At 35.4% G+C, this 22,222-nt stretch overlaps 1 protein-coding gene across 1 annotated transcript in view; it reads left to right on the top strand.

The window, feature by feature from the left end:
• The window catches only part of LOC135216070 (protein unc-80 homolog), a 185,941-nt gene that overhangs the window by 134,715 nt on the left and 29,004 nt on the right, over positions 1 to 22,222 (top strand). The window contains exons 55-70 of the mRNA XM_064251065.1: positions 35 to 264; positions 1,059 to 1,254; positions 1,740 to 1,840; positions 2,704 to 2,821; positions 3,196 to 3,338; positions 4,093 to 4,270; positions 4,617 to 4,769; positions 5,790 to 5,993; positions 6,728 to 6,844; positions 7,788 to 7,916; positions 9,322 to 9,342; positions 18,341 to 18,464; positions 19,124 to 19,339; positions 19,708 to 19,892; positions 20,013 to 20,181; positions 21,602 to 21,742. Coding sequence (XP_064107135.1) covers positions 35 to 264; positions 1,059 to 1,254; positions 1,740 to 1,840; positions 2,704 to 2,821; positions 3,196 to 3,338; positions 4,093 to 4,270; positions 4,617 to 4,769; positions 5,790 to 5,993; positions 6,728 to 6,844; positions 7,788 to 7,916; positions 9,322 to 9,342; positions 18,341 to 18,464; positions 19,124 to 19,339; positions 19,708 to 19,892; positions 20,013 to 20,181; positions 21,602 to 21,742 — 2,425 coding nt within the window. The remainder of the gene's footprint in view (positions 1 to 34; positions 265 to 1,058; positions 1,255 to 1,739; positions 1,841 to 2,703; positions 2,822 to 3,195; positions 3,339 to 4,092; positions 4,271 to 4,616; positions 4,770 to 5,789; positions 5,994 to 6,727; positions 6,845 to 7,787; positions 7,917 to 9,321; positions 9,343 to 18,340; positions 18,465 to 19,123; positions 19,340 to 19,707; positions 19,893 to 20,012; positions 20,182 to 21,601; positions 21,743 to 22,222) is intronic.

The following is a 22,222-nucleotide window of genomic DNA, read 5'->3' as shown; positions in this document are numbered from 1 at the left end:
ACTACCAGTCAACACCCGCAACCTCACCTTACAGGAAGTACGTGGGTTAGACCAGCTGCACAAATACATGTGGGTGCAGCTGGTGACACGGATGTTTGAAGGGATGGCAGGCAACCTGACCTACACCACGGACATGCATCTGTTTCTCAATGTCATCAACGGTGCCCTCCTCTTGCACTGCGAAGATTCTTCGATGCTGAGACTCTGCATGGCCTCCTATATCAACGCAGCTCATTATTTCAAGAACCTCTTTTCCACGAATGGGTAAAGTCTTGTTTTGACTTCAGGTGGTTGGTGACTCTTGTTGCATCTTTCAGAATCTTGATGACGAACTTAGCTGCGAGTATCAAGTGTTATTTGCAGATTTGAAGTGGCCTCTGTTCTTGTTTTGCTGATATCGCCTCAAGTCAATGTTTTTCTTAGGATTTGCAGTAACATAGTGTACCCAAAAACAAACATTTTTGGTACCTAGTGCAAAGGATGCTTGAAATGTTACGCTTAATGCTTTAGCTCTTCAAGAGTCACGATGTTTTAGCTGAGATATTACTGTACCAGTCTGTATTATATTGATATGTTTTGAATTAGAATATGGTATTCAATTTTGCTGGTTGTGTGAGTTGTTTTAATGAAATGAAGCACTAGATAACTTTCTTTTGGTTTTGTGCTGGTTTTACTCTGAATTGTTGGTGACAGGGATTAGATATGGGAGTTAATCCATACTTGAATTCTTACTTCATAACCCTTTTCTTATACAAGTTTCATTTCTTGAAAAAATACTTTAGCCCTTAGTGATTATTAAAGCCCTTTATAATATTATCAGAAACTTGGAAACTTCTTAGAAACTTACATCTTTATAAATAGAAAACTTGAGATATATAAAATATGAATTATTTAGAAAAATGTATTTGCTGAGTGTTTACTTCACCCTAACTGATTCTTCCTTAGATATTAATTTTACATGATCTGGAAACAAGTGCCACTTATTTTTCATAATGTAATGCAGTAATTTTGTTATATTTTAATGACATAAGTTCTCTAGCAATTTTGTTTGTTTGCAGGTACTTAATGATCATGCCAACGATCATGAGAGTATACAGTAACTACCAGAGCAACAAGATGGTTGTTAATGTTATTGAATTCGTAGTTAAACAACTGTACATCCTTCACCGGAAGCCTTTCATCCTGCAAATGCTGGGATCCGTTGCACCTATCTTGGACATGGATGATGCAACTGTTTATGGAGACGCTAACAAGGTTGTATGTTACTAACTGCATTTGATATAAATATTAGGGCATGGATTGTTTGCGTCGGACTTTCAGATGAAACAGTAAAGGGATCTTGTTTTTAATAGTTTATGAGCAGTCTCTTTGATAATTAACTAGTATAACGGGAGACAGTAAATGGAAAAATAAAAGTTTATTACTTTATGTATTAGTTTATGAGTAATATGTATTAATGAGTAATCTCTTCAATCAATATCTATTACAATGAAAAACAGTAATTACAACCTTCCAAATATGATTTCTTCCTTGGGAGGTTATCCTGTATCATTAAACATTATAAGAAAATCTTTCAACTCTTATGTTGCCTTTCTGTAACCCAGACCTGTTCAAGGTGCTATCATTAATCAGTAATGATTAGCCCTCCTATAAATCGTTGTCATTCATTAGATCAGATGAAACCAGATAATGTTTTGATTTAGTACTTATTCTAATAGTAGATTTTTCTCTTTTGCCAGATCCAGCCCAGGCGCCTCTTTGATCTTCTCTTGTCTCTGGAACGTAACCACGAGGACCCTGTTCACATTCTCGACCTGCTTACGATTGACAAACCACTGAAGTAATGTACTTTTGTTTTTAAAGGATTTATATCAGAATAATATTAGCTTTATCGGCCTGGATTTTTATCTTTCGATAATCTAATAAACAAATTTATCTTAGCTCTGCTATTCTCTTTTTCACCGAAGTGAAAGCTTTCCTAGACAGTACATTGGTTTTTCAATTTGTTTCTTATGAGTATGTGTTCATTATAATGATGATTAAAGACGTATATTCCTATGGAAGAAGTCAGTAGAGTATGTAGACCATGAACTTGCTTAGGAAGCTGTAACGGAAAAGAATTCCATATCTGAAAGAAATTAAAGCCTAAAAAAGAGAGAAAAAGAGTTAAATATCTATATTACAGTAATACATCAACTTATAAGACTTCTGTGCTCATCTGCTACGTTATCATATTGATTGTTTTTGCTAGGTTATATGTATAGATATGCATTTTTGATAAGATAATATGTATTGAATGTCTATACCGATTGTTTTGGGTTGAAACTATGTGGAATTACCTTTAGCTGTGGAGCAGGTTTAAAATAATCAAGTGTTGCTTATATGTAGGATCTTTGCCTCCTATCGGACCTAGTTACTTATTGGAAGACTAGACCCTCAAAGCATTTTATAAGTATAGAAGGGTTACTCTATAGATGGAAAAATGGGTATTAAAAACTGACCATCTAAAGTGAGCAAATGAATAAGTAGATCATTCAGTTATATTTTTTCGAAAGTACCAAAAAAATAAGCAAGAAATGGAAAGTGTACTACGTAACGTCTTGCTAAGTTACTTATATACGTACTTGTATACTTGTGTGTATATTTTTATCTATATTTATATCTGCATTAGTTATTGTATGTGATTTTGTCTTTAATTTCCAGGGCTCTGGACTTCTGCTATCATGAAGAATCCGATACCGTCACGCTTCTGGAAGCCGTTGATATGTGCGTTACAGTCGTTGCGTACTCTGCAGATTCCAAGAGAGGACACCAGATGCTGGTGAGATGTTGTGGTGTTTCTTTTCTTTTGTGACTTTAATGTGACTTTTGTTTATTTTTGCGTCCTTTTTTACTTTTATGTTGTTTCTCATTTTCTAACTGATTTTTCAATATAAATGTTTGTTTTGAATTTAGAACACTTTGCATCAGACCACTCTGTAGCTCACGACTTAGAGCTACGCTTTTCCTTGCCTTACATCTCTCATCCACAGCAAACATAGTAACTCATGTCTTCCTTTTGTTGAACACTGCCATTTAACTTTGCTTTTGTCTTAACATCAGTCTTTCTTTAGACAACGTTACCTCTCCAGCTCCATGTTGTCAGGCTGCCTTTAACCATCCGATAATAAAATAAATTGCTCGTCTTTTTTGCAGATTATTCTAGAGGCCATTTTGGGTCTGGTCCTGCGACACCTTCAGTCTACAGCAGGGCGTGACCTCCGTCAGGAGAAGGAAACGATACACCACGTTGCTGTTGCCATGAAAACCCTAGTTAGCAATAGTGAGCCGTTAGCCAAGTAAGTCTTTTTCCTTGTGTAACTTGGGTAATTCTTTTATATATTATTTTCCACTCACTCATATTTGGTCTGGTATTTTTTAAGATTTTTATATGATTCTCTTCTTTTTCCAGTTCATTTCACATCTTCAGTTGATTGTATTTTCGTGAAATTTCTTTTCAACTTGCTTGCTTTATTTCTCATGTAATTTGTTGATAATTTCAGTCAAGTTCTTTTGTTTTTATTATAGCAATTCTGCTCTGGCGTTACTTTTCAACATTGGGTTAACAGAGAATTACATTTCTCGCTTATTTAATTCAATGGTTAAAACTGAACAAATTTTTTAGATTTAAAAGATTTCAGTTATCTTATCCCGTTCCTCGGATTTAGAAACTATATCAATTTTTGTATCTACACCAGAGGTTATGTAAGGCCCCAGAAGATATCGCACAGAAGTATTCTGATTTTAAGCTCTATGAAACCTAATTTCCATAATGACATAGAATATTTTTCCTAGTTTTTATGTTTCTACACCAGAACTACAGTGGGCCACAGATATTTACTGGACGGAAATTTAAAACCTCTTGCTTTGTGTATCTGAGGTACGCTATAATTTTATTAAGGAATGCTTTCCATTTATATCTCCGTTTTGACACCAAAGGACTTTTTAATCACTGGGTAAAATAATATTTATAATTATTACTCTTTAAATGTAGTATATACATGTAATTCTGATATACAGTGGCCTTCATCCGTTTCACTGTTTTCACATCAGGAACTACACAGGACCCCAGAAGTCATCAGGCGAGGGTAAGGGGTCAAGCCGGGTCACTTATTCAAAAGCCTCAAAGGCCTACAATCCTGCCATTGAAATCGATGACGATTCCCATTCCAAGTACATGAGCGACTCTAAGAGATATCAGACTTATGAAAGGGACATTGAAGACTCTGAGGTAGGTCTTTAGTAGATGTTTGTTGTTGTTTGTTAACATTTCACGCTTTCGTTCGTAGAAGGTCAGAGAGAAGGAGAGAATAGTGAGGATGTATTTAAGGTACTATCTTATATCATACGTAAAAGCAAAGCTGTTAATTAAAGGTGTAGTAAAGTGAATGTTGCGAATGCCTTCTGTGATGCTGGATATCAAAGGTATTGTACCTTCAGATTTTAACAATATTATTTTGTGCAAAACATTCATTAAGAACATACCTGATTGACAATTCTGTTTTTTTTAATGTTAGTTTGTTTAAGACATTTTATTCTTTCAAAAGTTCGTTAGCAAAAATATAATTTACTTTCAGGCGCTTCGCTATGATTTTCGACAACCCCGAGATACACTGCTTCACGTCGTGGCCGAGTTTCTAACTACTTGTTCAACCAGACTCAATGAGATAAACAAGAAATCTGGACAGGAGAGCAAACATTCGGATTTACTCGACACAAAAAGTCATCTGGTAATTGATTGCTCACAAGAATGTGATTATACTAGACAGAGCACCATCTGGTGAGACTTGTTTTACAGGATTTCAGGTGCTTTGGACACAGACCAATATTTGACAAGTGTTTGTTAAACGATTTAATATGTATCATGCAGAACACTAACTAGTGAGTATTTATTTCGTCTAAGACTCATTGTACATGAAGAACGATCTAGAGAAAACTTCCTTAAAAAGTTAGGTATACTAAATCTGAAGCTTCAAGAGGTTGTTATTGCAAATTTTAGACGTGGTTCACACAGAATGCCATTAGGTGGTCCTCACTTTTTAACTCATAAATTTAGAGAGCTCTGAGTGCCATTCTTCAATAGGAATTTTTCTGTATGTAGGTGGCTGTGGAGAAGTCTAATGCAGTTAAACATCATATGATTAAGACAGCTTTACAGATGGCACATTAGTAGTGTATAGTCCAGACGTCAATATCAGGCCTTTTGAGCAAGAGCCGCCTTTGTCGCTAACACTGAACCTCATCTTCAGTGCGTGCTTACATACCCACAGCATTTTTGGATTAGAAAATAAGTGAAAGTTGAGTAAAATCTAACAAAAGTAGATTTAACTGGCCATTCTCTTAGGAAAAACCAAAATGTTATCGATATCAACTTTACATTGCCCCTTATTTGCTTTACCAAATCATTCCCTAAGAGTGTATTTTCTTGATAAGCCCATAAGATATGTTAAATTATTATTGTTATTATTATTTTAACTTCTCAAATTATTACGAGAAGTTATATGAAGAACAAAATTCGTAAATATTGTGTTATGAAATATGTTTTAGAAAGTTTACACGAATCTTATTCTTCTCGTTTGTAAAATGTTCAACCTTTAGACAACTAAATTATTATTATTATTACTATTATTATGATTTTTAATTATTATTATTATTTTATTATTATCTTATTATTATTATTAATTATTATTATTATTATTATTATTATTATTATTATTATTATTATTATTATTATTATTATTATCTTTCAGCGTTTGGCCGAAGTAGCTCACAGCCTCCTGAAGGTGGCACCCTATGACCCTGCAACTATGGGATGCCGTGGGTTACAGAGGTACATGAATGAGATCCTTCCTCATCCTGACTGGTCCCATGAGGACTTGAGACCAGCCCTAGTCAATATCCTGAGAAGACTTGATAAGATGTTTAATAAGATTGCCAAGAAAAATTCTATTCGGGTAAGATTTCAGCAGTGTTAATAATTCTTTCACTATTACTACCACAACAACAACAACAACAACTACTACTACTACTACTACTACTACTACTACTACTACTACTACTACTATGTGAAGTAGATATGTGCTGTAACCATTACCAAAATTCTCTTACCATTACTACAACAGCAACTATTACTAGTTCTTTTATTTCATTCAGTAATGCTGTATTGGTATCATCGCTCTGTTGGTTAAATATTGATATTCACAAATGCTAATTTTCCTACTGTTTCTTCGAACGAGTAAATGCTGGTGCTTTTGCTATTTTGAAAAAGTAAATGCTAATACAGCTGACTGCTGCTTTTCTAATACTATTAATTTGGATAGTTTTTAAATAGATTCTTTCGGTGAATTTAAAGGTAAGAGTTAAACCTTTTAAGTGGAATTTAAGACGTGTTCTGTAAATAACCAGGAGAGTAACTACAAATTTTAACTTGGATGATAAAACTGCTTTGCAAACATGTACCATAGAAAGTAATTCAATTAAGATGATTGCCCATGATCTTTGCAAGAAGCTTTGTTTCATGTTTCGCCACTTGGGTTAAAAGACACTGATAGAATATCTTATAAAATGTAAAAGCTAAGTGGAAGGCAATACAACGCCCAAGTTTAGCCCAGACCCAAAGACACCACGAAAAGCTGGAAAATAGACTGAAACAAATATTGTGCTGATTTAGATATTTCTTTTCTTTCAGCGATTGATCGACTGGGCAGCAGCAGCTAATCTTTTGAAGGGCGTCTACACGACTCTTTCAAGATACCCATATATTGCACATCTTCCTCACCTCAAAATGGTCGTTCAAGTTTGTCAGGTGAGCTGAACTGATGGCTCTAAAATGATGTTTTTTGACAGTTTGGTTACGTTGAAAATCTTGCTTTTAATCAAGTGTATTTTTGTTTGGTAGTTGACCATTATATTGATTAAATGATAAAGGCGGAGTGACTACAACTGCAGTCACTGATGGGGAGAAAATAATAGTATCTTCTAAAGTAATTTAGTGGATTTAAAAGAATGATGTTATTTTTGTAACTATTACAAGTGAAAGTTATGAGTCAACATTAGTAGCAGATATTGTTTTATAATTATAAAGTACTTTAAAGAGACCATTGAGTCACATTCTTGGACACTTGTAGGGCACCCCACTACGATTAAATGATTAGATTGTCATTGAATGAAAAGGTAAATTTGGAATAAGATTACTTTAAATGCTGGGCTTTAAAGAGGAAAGAGAAGATTATAGGTAATGAAGGAAAAGCAAGAAGCAGAAAGAAATGCAAAGTTTACTATAGAGAACCTTCGCTACATTCTTCTTTGTGCCGCTTACATCACTTTAAGCAGAATCCTAGGTAGAATAATTCTGGTTAGGAGAGGAAAGTTCAGTGCAGGGAAAGTGCAACTGGTATGACTAAAAGACCATTGAAGAGTTACTTTGAAATTAAACGATCCTTAATGCATCGATGCAAGTGGCAAGGGCTCCTAAGGAGTCCCCAGAAGCCAAAGAGGGAGCCTTTATTATGAAAATTAACGGCAATGTCACAAGCAAACCACATATCACCAAAAATGGCCAAAACAGCAAGGTTACAGCTTAAGAATTTTTTAGGGGGTTCAACTGGACTTTTCCTTGCAGTATGTACTGAGAAGCACTTGATGAATGTGCATTGGAAAATTAAAGTGAAATAATGTCCATATTGGGTAGATATGAGTTTTACTTGGTATGCCTTTAATTAAGTTACATCTACCTTTCCTTCCCTCAGTCTCTCATTTTGGGAGAAAGGATCGGTGAGCTGGAAGGGCACAGCATCAATACCTGGACCACAACACCTCCTCAGCACTTCTGCTCCATGGTCGTGAAAATCATAGCGATGCAGATCTTGGCTCTAGGGGTGAGTAGGAAAAAAAAATAGAAGCTTGTTCGTGAGGATAGGAATTTCCTCCTGCTTTGGAGGAGGATGTGGTGGGTAACCAGAAGATGGCAGAAGTTCGAATTGACTTCTGCGACGTTTGAGACCGATAAACCTGATTGTGATGTCTAAACAAATAGACAGTTCTTAGCTTAATGTCACACGAGTTATATTCACCGTAGTTGATATCCTGTTTCATCCTTAATTGAAAGTAAAATTTGAATTTTTGTATTATCTGGTTAAATTAACCGCACAACTTGGAGGAGAGGTAAGAAAAAACTAATGTATGTCTGAAAACACATTTCTTTACACAATTAACATGAAAATAAAATTTTCGAAACAAATCATCCACATGTACAGTAGTGTAATTAGTTAGAAATGTTTTTGTCTTAATTAAAGATTAGTTTCATTGTTATTAAAAAGTATGTATTCTTTGAAATTTTTCGTGGTTTTGTGTTTTGTCAGTTTACCGTTTGTAAATTTTGTATGTCAAGTGAAATCTGTTTTTTTGCAAAGAAATTAATTTTTAGATTTTATGGCCAAAACTTTGTCTTTTACCTTCAGACTTCCTAGTTTTTGAGAATTCTTTTGTGTACTTATCAATAGCTTTGTGTCTTTGTTTCAAGGATTTTGGCCCATGTTAAGTCATTTTTTCAACATTCTTTAATAAGTTTGTCAATTGAACTTCACCAACAATGCGGAGTTATTTTTGGGGGGGTGGGGTGGGGGGCGGAATATTGCCTTTGGTACTGACGTTGCAACAGCGACTCCCGTCCCCATTTTTATTGACATTTCTCGTAGTACGCTTTCTTTTATTCCACCATTCCTTGTCTTTATCCCTAGTTCTTGAAGTTTTCCTCTTCTCCTATTTATACTTTTACCAACCTTATTTATTCTTTTCCATTTCCTTGCTATACATGATTTCATCACTGTATCAAACTAATCTTCCGTCTTTTGTCGACTTTGATTTTAAAGTTATAACTGAATCAGATTCATTGAGTGATGGAATTCAGAGGGCAGAACAAATTTAATAATCTACGGATGACACTCTCATTTGGAGACCCTTGATGAGGATGGTAATTATAGTCTTTCCCCGAAAGGAATTTATTCAGTCTCCTTTTAATGGAGATAACTTAATGTTTCTATTATTTGTTTGCCTCAGGCTCCTTTATGTGACGCCAATTTACAATATTATTAAACAAACAAGCATCATTTTCCCTACGATAAAAGGAGGAAAGTTGAGAACGAAAATCGAAAAAACATCCCTCTCCAGATCGCCATGAGTGAAGCTCTTTTGACATTTCTTATTATAGGATGAATTTTCCTTAACCCCTGAATACCAAAAAGATGTTCGTATATCTACATGACATTAAACGTTTTCTTTCAGATGTTCAGCGACGTAACAGGGGTGAGCTTTATGCATAAGGGCTAGAAGACTCGTTATTTAGTTTGTTTTTCGCTGTTCTACTTATAACTATCTTGCATTTTTTCCTTCAGAGTCCATCGGTAGATACCCTGAAGGCAGATCCCCTCAGATGGCAGACGTTGTTCGTGACACTATGACCAAGTTGTATAAAATGTAATGCTGAGGAATCTTACATTCCAGTTACTGGAATTTGCCAATTCCAGCGAAACAAAGAGAATCCAGTAATGAAAAAAAAAAACGGTAAAACATGACATACCGAATGAATAATTGAGTCTCCCAGTTTTTCGGTTAGGTTATTAAGAAGGGTTCCTCTTTAGGAGGTCATGGACATAATCCCGAGATTTAATTAAATTTTTTAACAGCTTGGTCATCTGTGTCTATTCGACGTCATTCTCTCAGAAACCTTGTGTTTTTCTTTCGTAAATGAATTGTGGAAATGGCAATCAGGTCTAAGTTTTCGAATGTTATAAGTTATTTTATAATTCAATTCTGATGAGCCTTCGACACCTTTATCGGAATTCAGTCTCATATTCCAGAGGAATTCTTGAACTCTGCGGTGAGTTATATTCTCATCACCAAGAACCGCTTCCACTTTTCATTTGGTAAAATAGTTTTGTCCCTTTTAGTTTTTCTTATGATCAGATAAATCATCCTGCATTCCTAGTAAAGTAGAAATCTAGAGACATTGTAGATTGACTTACCGGAAAGATAAATGCAAGTTTACCAACACTACATAAAAGTGAAAATCTCCCGTATGCCTGCTTGGTGAACAACTACGTACATACCTGTTTCATTGTTCTTTATAAACGAACAGATACTCTGAAATCCAGAAATAAACGAAGAAATCTGATGTGTTCTCTGTACTCTTTCAGTGTGAAGTACTATATCCAGTCACTGTTAATATAGGAAGTTAGAACGCTAATGATTTTTGTAATATAAGTTTTGCCAAAAAAAAAAAAAAATGTTTTTGACATTAAGTGGCTCCTATCTCTTAAAGGGGTTAAAGAAATTTTGCCTTGGAAGACTGCTGTGGTTAAGGACAAGGAATTTCAAATAATCTAACACCCACTTGTTATTTGTTAATGCTAAATTTTTCAAATACCTCCTCCTTTGGCCATTTCAGCAAAGAATGATGTCACGGGAAGATAAATAATTAGTTACATTTTTGCAGGAGCTATGATTCCAGGTCAGCTGATATGGTTGAGGGTATCAAAAGAGTTTTAAACAGAGATTTATGCAAGAAGAATATAATTTCAGAATACCGATTAGGATTTTCTGAGACGATGGCATGTTTTCAGAGGTCCTTTTAGATTTCCAGACATCCAAGATACCCCGAGGCCACTTGAGATTCCAAAAGTGCAGCTGATGATTCTGAAGCCTAGCAAAGATTCCCGAGGGATGTTTAAATGTATGACAACACTTGAAGGTTATTGCAGACCGAGGAAGCTGTAGTATTTTGTATCAAAGAATACAGGCTATTAAATTTTGGTCATGTAAGCCTTGCTGAATATGGATAATGTTACTTAGATTTAGTTCTTCGACGAAATAGTGATAAAGCCCAACCCACTGGTATTTTAATCTGGTTTTTCTCATCCATGTATACTGGAAAAGTGTTAGGTTACTGAGAAAGATATCTCATCTCAAACAAAGGCCTGGGTAGGCGAACGAAAATTTCTGAAGGCATTTAAGGCCTTATTTTTCTATATTAATGAGTCATATGCAGCAAAATACTTTAACCTCTTTGAGAATACACTTCCAGTTTTCAATTTGCATTAACTAGGCTTCGTTAATACGGCATCGAGATCAAGTCACCTGACCAAGTGTTATGATGACGTCATGAGGTGGAGACATTTTATGACGTCATCTGGGTTGATCGTAGTCAGTAAACTTAACTTTGAACAAATGCTAATCTTCATAAATGATCTGATTGATTAACGTGAGTTTCCAGCTTCACAGATCAAAGATGAAGCGAATATTACAATCATTGAAAGCGTATCTATCATAAATATCTATACTGTATATGTGTGTGTGTATTTTTGTGTGTATGTGTTTAATTTTTGGTGTTGGATGTGTGTTTCTTACATGTATGTTTCACTGTTATATAAATGGGATGTTGATTTTATTTCCAAATGTTTTCGACTGTGAAGAGACATGAGATCAAATCAAGTGCAACAGCTCTAAAGCATTGAGTATGAAAGATGAGGAAATTTTATATATATTTATATATATATATATATATATATATATATATATATATATATATATATATATATATATATATATAATATATATATGTATATATATATATATATATATATATATATATATATATATATATATATATGTATATATACATATATATATATATATATATATATATATATATATATATATATATATATATATATATATATATATATATATATATATATATATATATATATATATATATATATGTATATTATTTGGGCATATTTTCTCTCCCAAGTAATTCCTATTGAAGTCAATGGTATTATTTGCAGGGACTATCTTTTTGTCTAGATTTTGAATCGGCAAGCTCCTCAGGAATAAGAAAAAAGTATTAACGTTTTTGTCCATATACTTGTTATATTCAGTGGAACATTTCCTTGCTCATTGGCGACATCTTCGGGACTAAATTACAAATTTACATGCGTGGTTTTTATTACTACTTGCGGACTTCGTGGCTACGCCTTAAGCTTTAAACATGACATCTTGGGGGTAGTGAATTACTATAGGTCGGTGGGTCTCATTGTCTCGCCGTTGGTCTGTGTGGTAGCAAGGGTGTTCCTGTTGCTCTGTAGTACACGCCATATGCCATGGATTGCGGCTTAGGGCACTTAGTGGTTTCCCCAGTAGAGTTCTTCGATATTTTGAAACTACATCTCTGAGCTCTTCATCACATCTCTGGACGTGGAAAGTCTATTTGCAAACGTGCTAGTGGAGGAAACCATCGATATTATTTTAAGGAGAATCTGTCCCTCGGATGCTATTCTCCTCGACACACCAGAAGGTACCCTTCTGTGTCGTAAAATCTGCATCAAGTAGGCTCCCTTCCTCTCACACTGGAGTGACCTCTTTCGACAGGTAGAAAGTGTCTTTATGGGATCCCCCCCTTGGCGTCCTGTTTGTCAGTATCTTCATGGTAAATGTCGAGGAAAGAACCTTCAATTTCCTTCTGAAACGGAAGACATATGCCCGATATATAAAGATGATAACTTAATTGCCATTGATTTTGATGAAGAAGCCACAGACCTGCATTATGATTTGAAGAAAAACTCTAGCTTAAACTGTATTTATTGAATAAAGTTTCAAAGGCCATCTTCCCTTCTTGGATGTAAACATGGAGAAGAGAGGAGATAGGTAAAATACTACCATGTACCGAAAAGAGACTAATGTAGGTAGTTGCCTTAATGCTTACAAATGCTCTGTGGTAGCAGCGTACGTGACATTTGCAATTATGCACTGTTCCTCATTGAAAGATACTCTTTCAGAATGTGTAGGGCAGCTCCTGACTAATAACATACAATGGCAACTTAATAGAAACGTATTGTATTACATATTGCAGTCAGTTCAAGGATGAGTTCAAGGCCATGATAAGGATAATTGTCCGCGGTACAACGCCTCGAAATCTTAATGAGAGTATTTCCCACTGCCGCCTGAACCTAGTGAGCAACCTTGCAATGCGAAAGAGCACAACCCCCTGGGAGTCGACCAACATAGTGTACAGATTTTGATGTACCAAAGGAACGTATCAAACCTTCAGAAGTTGCTAAATAGGTTATACCACTACCAATGTACGCAGAGATCGTGCGTAGAGAAGCCAGGTTTCACAGATTGCAAATAGCAGAAGTTGTGAGTGTGAGTACACAACGACCTGTATTGAACATACAGAGGTACACAGACTTCACCCTCCCTTCTTCGAGGAAACCACAGGACTTCTGTGAGAATTCGAAGGGAAACACGAGCGACAGACCAGCCTTGAGCACAATTACAGACCAAACTGGGGTCAAATAAACGAAACAACCACTAAACAATTGAAAATGGCCAAACCGGAGCCAAAAAGCAGAAAGCGTCCCTGAACAAGAGAAACAGGCCAAACCGGGGCCAAATAGCCGAAACCACTCACAACTACCAACAGCGAAGCAAGTCATGACTAATGGCCAGAGGCGGGAATGATGCCCTTGCCCGTGCCCTTTGCTGTAAGCCGCGGCATAGGGTGTGTCCTCCGGAGCGCCAGGAATGCCTTTGCTGCTGCACAGACCACCAGCGAGACGATGAGACCCGCAGATCGACAGGAACTCAGCATCCCAATGACGTCGTTTGAGATTTGTGGCGTTGCTGCGAAAGTTCGTACATATTAATAAAAGCAGTGTATGTCATTTTGTAATGAGTATATGGAAAGAAATGCGAATAATTTTTCCTTATTCCTGAGATGCTTACCTGAAGAGAAAAGAAGTATAGACTGATTCGAAGTCTGGATGGAAGATTTGACCCGTGAAAAATGCCATTGACTCCAATAGGAATTATATATATATGTATAGATATATATATATATATATATATATATATATATAGATATATATATATATATATATATATATATATATATATATATATGAGGCCTCGGAGGAAAAAGAAAACGACGAGAATTGCCAAGATCTTTTGGTCTACATGATCCTTTACTGCTGTAGACCAAAAGATCTTGGCAATCTTTGTCTTTTCATTTTCCTCCGTGGTATCACCTTTATTTATACATAGCATCATGTTTTATATATTTTGTGATCAAATTATTCATATATATAATTTGCATCTTAAATATATCAAGAGCATACTATGTGATCTTTGCCATGACAAGCAACCTCTGTGACAATAAGAAATATTCACATGTATTTGACGTGGAAGAAACAAGATTCACAACAATAAGACTCCTCCTATTCAGCCCAGTGTTCAATTTCTAATTTTCTAAATAGAAAATCTTTGATGATACCACTTTCTTCATTCCAAGGGTAATCAATGGTTATGATATTTAGTATTATAGGTAATATATAACAATGGAACATTATTTTAGTTATTACATATTTGTGGCCCAACGTCAGATATCTACAATTATGCAAAGTTTTTCTAATGGTACTTAGTCTGCTGACAGAGATGTAAAAAAAAAAAAAAATTAGTTACTGGTTATGCAAAACAATTTCGAAAGCATAAACTTTAGTCTTCTTATTCAGTGATAGTTTGGTTTATGAGCTTATACTCTTCCTACCTATTCATTTCATTTTCCATATATGGACAGATTTCAGTTGTCACTGTAAGGGCTTCTGACGGCATATGTTGAAATATACTTAGAGGACACCCTTTTAAATTAATGATTGCAGGGCTAGTGTAACAGTAATCCTTCTAAATTAATTATTGCAGGGCTAGTGTAACAATAACAACAACAACGAACAACAAATTTTTTGAAACGGTAATGTAATTGTTTGACAAATCATAAGGGTATCATCCGGTATCACAAAATACAGTTTATTTGTCTTCTGCAACTCGGATTTCCATAGAATTTAACAATTCACATTTCCTTTTGCCAACCAATATCTTCTAAACCCAGGGCGCTATTACTCTAAGCAATTTTTTAAACAGAAACTTCAAGGATAAACAGGTTTTGCTTTCAAGATGGTAATCATCACACTGCTGTTAATATTGCACATGATAAATTTGATAGTTTAGAAAATCTGGCGAGCATTAATAAAAACATACAAGGGCCTAGCAAAACTACATATTACAATATAAGCTTTTAAATCAAATTCAAGTCTTGATTGGGGCTGAATTATTTCCAAATTAAGGTGTCTGATATAGATTGTTTGCAGGGTTGTTGCTTGAAATTTGAAATTCAGAAGCATTAGGTGACGCTAATCATTTTCCTTTCGTAAATTCAATCTCATTTTTAGTCTTATAAATGGTTAATCTTTCTATTATCCAAGGGTCGTGCCTGATGGCATTTGCTTAAGAGGCAGACTTGCTGTAGGTTAAACCTTTAAAGTATTTATTTATCCGTGTTGCTATTACTTGATATGAAATGATCACAGATTTGCTGTTGAGTTTGTACCTTAACCCTCTTACGAAGTACCAACTAGGCATCTTGAAATTTTAGGACAAATATAGGTTCTATTAGTAGCTTTTACACGATGCTGGTAATTGTTGGAATATGTCCAGATGTCTTTAATTGGTGTCAGTAGGCCCCTCCATGAGAAACTCATCCATTTCTACTCCATAATTTCGGACAAGTTTCCTGCATAAATATACGGTCATTTTTCTTTCACAGAGATCCTGGTCTCTTGAGAAAGGTTTAGTATACACTCTTGCCTCAACATTAACATACACTTCAAGTTTTTACTCCTGTATGCAAAACAATTTTGTTTTAAAGTTTCATACTGCATAACTGTCTTTGATTTTGTACATAGAGCTCACTTTCATCTTTTTCGCTGAACAATATCTGTATAATACAAGGTTACTTTTAATTTAACGAAACAATCATTATCTACTATCATCAATAAATGAAATAATATACAGTAATTTTAGCTTGAGATAAAGCAAGTATTTTGACGCTTGTTAAGACTGGCGTAGATTTTCTACATTGGAAAAAGAAACCCACAAGATTATTGAGTATAACTTGTTTACTTGTAAGTATTTACATAGCATTTTTGTTAACACTCGAGTTCTTTCAGGCCCTATCTGTCACAGATAGGGCATGAAAGTACTTGAGTGTTAGCAAATATATGTACTATGTAAATACTTACGAGTAAACAAGTTATACTCAATAACCTTGTGGGTTTCTTTTTCCATCTTCATAAGAAAACTGAAAGAAGTTTTTGTTTGATTCTCTACATTATTTACACACACAAATATTTAGGTTAAGGTCGATTTGCTTTTACTTCAGGTTATTTGGAAGTCAGGGCAGACTTTCATTTTTTATCATTCTTAAGTGTTTCAAGATGGTATCAGCATTTTTCAAACTCGCGTTTATCCGAACTATCGATCCTAATTTTAATATTTAAAGCCCCGGAGCATTTAAGCAGTTCCTTATTGAAATTAAGTTTTTATTACTTAAAATAAGTTGACGGTTTAATCACAGTGGGCAAGTTAGATTTGGGTAGACATGCCGTCTCAATGTCACAACCATGGAAAATATAAACACGTTATAGAATTTAAATTTTATTTTTAATACTGTCGACGAGTAAACATTCCACTTTTTTTTATTTCATATTTACTTTGCCTACCCTGTAATTAGGTAGCTTCTCTTTATACCATTTTGCCACTTTATAATTTTTTTTTATAATTTTTTTGTAGTACAAAATTGATTTTTAGAGAAAATCACTGAATTTCATGCTATTCAGTGACCATTATACTTTTTCGAAAGGACACACTGATGATCATTTCACACTTATTATAAAGCCTTCCTGCCACAGTCAGAGATTCTGGCTGGGAGATTATACGGAAAAATCTGCAATTGAGTGATCCTCTTCTACTTCAAACTAACTCTTGTGGCACTCATTCATATATTGGAAGTTCGACGTTCCTTTCCTGTCTGGGAAATAGGTGCGAGGGTCTTTACTGTTTGAACGGCTATAAAAACTCATATTTCGTGTAGGAGATACAATTGTATATTGGTTTAGCGTAAGTAATCAAGCCATAAGTTATAGTCTTATTGTAAGTTCTCAGAGAATTATCTTCTTGGGGGTTTGGTCGGTTGTAGAATGTCTTGAAAAGGTTAGAGTTAATTTTATACTTTTTAGATATCCAGTAGATTAGACTGTACATAGTTTGCCAGAGCAAGTTCCACAAAAATGACTTGTTTACTCTGCACTTTTCTTGATTATCTTCTTAGGAATTAACCTTTTCAGTAACCCCCTTTTCTCAGTCACGAAATATTTGAAAATGTCTGTGAGTTCGATTAGCAATTTAAGAGCGCTACAGCTAGTTACCATAAAGTCAAGTCTTCTAAAAAATAATTTAAATGAATGGCACCTTTTTTATTTTTTCATTCGAGTCAGTTCACGCACCTCTGTAGCAGCTCTCTGCCACTTTTCTGTCCTCCTGCTCAAGGTCATAATCTTTTAGCTATTTGCAGAACACTCTTTAGAAGTCCACGACAAGCATGACATTATTTCATTCTAAAAGAGATTCTTCTTCGTAGTTTTATTTCCATAGAATGGTTGATTGCATGGACGCCGAAACGGTTCTCTTAAGTAAGGTCTCTTTCCTTGACAATGCTTCAGCAATTGGAGATTACAGGAATTATGAGCATTTTCTAAATTTCCACTCTCTCTCTCTCTCTCTCTTTGGTTTCTCTCTGATTGGCCTCGAGCTAAATGGCACTTTCTCTTTCTCTCTGGCATCAAATCTAGCTTCTGTACTTATACAGCATCTGGAGAATGTATCATATGTTTATTCATTCACAAGAAAATTGCTTTGCTTTGGTTTTGTTTTTGTTTTACTGTGTGTAAATTCTACTCTTCTCTGATACTTTTCCTTAAGTATATTAAGTTAGACTAAAGGGGTTTCAGATTTAGATTAGGATTTTTTTGTAGAAAAATCAGTAAAGTAACCAGTCATGAGTCATAAATAGGAGAAAATGTTATTTAATATTTCTAAAATATTTTTAGAAACATCTAGTGGTCAAGAAAGCTTGATAAAAATATTTTCTTTGAGTAAAGGCACTATACTGTGTAGGGTAAATGAAGGCAGTGTATGAAGGAATGAAGTGACCCTTCAGTCACTATAGACTTCATCTATTCAGTTATATTATAGGCTTAGGAATCTCAGAACAATTAACATTTAGCCATTTATTGAGCACAACTAACCCTGTGAGATAGTGGCGTACTATTTTTTCTAACAAACACCCATCCAAAAGGGTGATTTGTGCACTAATGATGCGCATATTAATTCTCTCGAACCATACCCCCTGCAGGTGACATACTCCCTTGAGCAGATATGTGGTGGGTCCTCTCTGTTCCCGACTTCAGACAAGACCGAGAATATGATCATGAACCTTCTGCTGCCTCTGTGTCTGCGAGTCGGGTGCGGGCGGAAAGGTAAGTCGTACTTACCTTGTCTCCTCACATTTTTTTTTCTACATTGAAGTTAGCAAAAAAAAAAGGGGGGGATGTGAGGGGAGTATGGAATATACAAAAGAATAATTTTTGGAGATACCAAGATGTGAAGAGGAATATTATTGTTCTCTCCATTGTGTATGAAAAGGAAATAAGGAAAGCAATGATTTAACAAAAGCTGGTAATCAGCTCTCTTCGCTTTTGCCAGTGATACATTGGTCTCTTAAGTTTCAAGGAACTAGGAAAAGTGCTCAACTTACTTTTTACCGTCACACTTATTTGATAGACTCAAAATTTTTCATCTTATTTACATTCAGTACTATAAACATTCTGTTTTATGAAGTCTTGTCTTGTCAAGTTAATCTCTGTTATAACTTAGCCATTATAAATGTGTGTACTCTATGAATAACAAGAAATGGACAGTACGTGGCCAGCTTTGTTAATACTGAGTATAGGCCTGAAGAAAACAAGCACAAGAAGAGTGAAGGAAACGGAAAAAAGAAGGAAGACTGCTGGTCTTAACCTCTAAGGAATGATAGACCAGTCTTTCAGAGGTCTGAGGTTTATGAGTACAAGAAAATGAAGAAAGTAAAAAAGTTTCAATACCCAAATAACTGTACAAAGTCTTCAATCTTTCCCAGATGCTCCTCGAATGCGACAGGCAGATATCAGCTTCACCCTGACAGTTATTCTGCATGCCATGAACCCTCCTCTGGCCAAAATCGCGCCCCTTCATGGGCCACAGGCCAGGACAGTGCCAGCCTCTGATCCCAGGTCTCAGTCGTGGTCTCAGCAGCAGATTGATCCGAAAACTCTGCCGAAAGTGAAACCCACGATACTCAAGATTGCTTTTCTAGGTGAGATCAGATCAGGCGTTCCAGTGCTTTTTTGATTGTCCCTTTTCTAACTTTTTAAAATATATTTTTTACGGGAGATGCTCAATTCTTTAGCTATCCTTTGTGAGACCACACGTTTCAGAACCTCTTTAGGGGATAGCAGGGGTTTTCTGTCATCTTTTTATGTCATATTTTTGTTGGAAATTCTGCTATTCTAAACTTCAGCTCTACAGTTTTGTTATTTTTAAGTTTTCTAAAGTTGGTTGTTCAAGCTCAAGGCTGTAACACCTCTATAAATCTACTGTATATGTTATTATTTTAGGACAGTTCTTGATAAGTAGCCTGTGCCAAAGCTAACAGTAACAAATTGTTATCCATCGTTGAATCAGGTTTAAAAGTGATGATGGTATGCTTCGAGAAGCACCTCTCACAGGACTGGCACCGCGTTCTCCACTGCCTCCGAGATATGGACGCCCGAGGAGAGGGAGGTATCGCCTTGTGGGACTTCTTGGATTTCGTGGTATCCTACAGGACTCCTCTTTTCATCCTTATGCGACCTTTCATCCTGACTAAAGTAAGGATTTGATTTGCGAGGTAATAGATGTAGCGTATTTTATTTCTCTCATTTTTTTTTTTAAATATACGAATAATAAAGTCACCAGGTACTCCTTTACTTAGACATTTCTTATCCTAGCTATACCAAGAGACTTCAGATGAAGGAAGCGAACAGTACCAGCTGATTATCAGAGATCGTGTCCACGGCTGGTCTCTGCCACCTGCCAAATGCCGAGGGTCTCTGCTGCTAGATCTCGCCCACCAGGTCAAGCAACTGAAGGAGGAAGTGGTCTCGGCTAAAAAGTCAGGTGATTTTCCATATTTGTATATTCTTTTTCCCCTTTCGCCTCTCATCGTTTTGGCTTACTCGGGGAATAAGCCTTCAAACTACTTTGTTGTTCTTGTTTTGGGGGTTAGGATTGTCTATGGAAAGCCTAAATAGGTTTAATAAAGGCGTTTGACGTTGAGAGTTAAAGATACAGGAATTTTAGGATAGGATATTTATGATTTATTTATTATAATGAAAATGTAAAAAATAATTAATGTGCATGTTAAACAGTAAAGAAAAATTATTTCTAATAAAATATAGTATTTTTATTTTAGTTTTCGTTGGTGAAACAAGGCTCTATATGCCCGTAGGTTTTAGGACGTTTTTAATTTATGTTAAAGGTTACGAATATAATGTTTGCAACATATGCGATAGGGGAAAATCTTGAACGCATTCTGAGTAAGCTGGAGGTCGGATTCACGCCTTGTTCCTTTTAGCACCAACTTCATTTATTACTTTGGTTAAACTTAATATTTGCAATCGTAAAATTCTTGTATTTAATGTTACATGGGCATTCACTTTCTGTAACCATTTTGGAAAATCTAACCATTGATCCTCAGATGCGCAGTTTATGAATATTGTTTGGGGAGATATTCAGAGTTAGAAGATAATTGGCAAATAAGGGAAAAAAGAAGTTACCAGAATATGATTTGTATAAAGCTCATAAACTCATTGTCCTTTGCTTATTAAATTAATGAGTTAATCTTATCCTAAGAGGGGAGACACTTTGTCCACTTATTTGCCAGTGAAATCATTCAGTCAATTTTATACTAATAGGGAAAATACTTTGTCCACTTATTTACCAATTAAATTAGTCAATCTTATCCCAACAGGGAACATACTTTCTCCACTTATTTATCAATTAAAATAGTAAATTTTATCCCAACAAGAAAATGCTTTGTCCACTTATTTGCCAATTAATCAGTTAATCTTATCCTAACAGAAAATACTTTGTCCCATTTATTTGCCAATTAAATCATTAAATCTTATCTTATCATGGAAAATACTTTGTCCACCTATTTACCAATTAAATCAATCAGTCCATCTTATCCTAACAAGGAAATACTTTGTCCACTTATTTACCAATTAAATCAGTAAATCTTATCCCAACAGGTGAAACACTTTGCCCATTTATTTGGTGATTAAATCAATCAGCCAATCTTATCCTAACAGAGAAAATGCTTTGCCTACTATTTTGCCAATTAAATCAGTAAATCTTATCCCAACAGGGAAACACCTTGCCCATTTATTTGGTAATTAAATCAATCAGCCAATTTTATCCTAACAAGGAAAATACTTCGTCCACTTATTTGCCAATTAAATCAATCTTATCCTAACAGGGAAAATACTTTGTCCGTTTATTTGCCAATCAAAACAGTCAGCCAGGCTTATCCTTACAGGGGAAATGGACGTCAGACCGTCAGCCTTGGAAATCCAGAGCGAAGTGTCTCAGGTCAGCAGGCGCCCAAGACTGTCCTATGCGGGCCCTCCTTCGGAATGTCCCCCTCGACACATGACGTCTCCGCCCTTGAGATCGAAAGGTGAGATCGAGTAAGGTTTCCTATAACTGCTTGTAACGAAAAAAAAAAGTCGGCGTTTGTACGTGTGTGTGTATGTGTGTGTGTGTGTATCTGGGCGTGCGTATGCTTGTATAAATGTTCGTCACTGCAGACTGCACTGGTGTGAAAGGAGTGGTCTTTGTGTGTAATCTTTGTTGTTTCGTCTTCTTTGTCCTTCGTTTTGATGTTTTATGCACTACTTGTTTTTTTTTCCTTTATTTCGTTTCTGTATTTACAAAGTACCAGGCAGTAAACACATTTCATGATAGGTTTTGAACTGGAAACCCCATCTTCTTTTCATATATTTAATTAGAACAAATACATACCTCTTCCATGTAAATAATTTCTTCTGTTAAAACAGGATACGTCTCAAGTATATAAGGCCCATTAAAACACTGTGGTTCAAAGCTAAGGGCTTTATTTCAGTGGACTGGCTCCCACCCATATTAGGTAGTTGATAAG

The sequence above is a fragment of the Macrobrachium nipponense genome, chromosome 6 (genome assembly GCF_015104395.2).
Source record: "Macrobrachium nipponense isolate FS-2020 chromosome 6, ASM1510439v2, whole genome shotgun sequence".
Classification (NCBI taxonomy): domain Eukaryota; kingdom Metazoa; phylum Arthropoda; class Malacostraca; order Decapoda; family Palaemonidae; genus Macrobrachium; species Macrobrachium nipponense.
The sequence above is the reverse complement of the archived record's forward strand: the minus strand, read 5'-3'. Positions and strand labels throughout refer to the sequence as shown.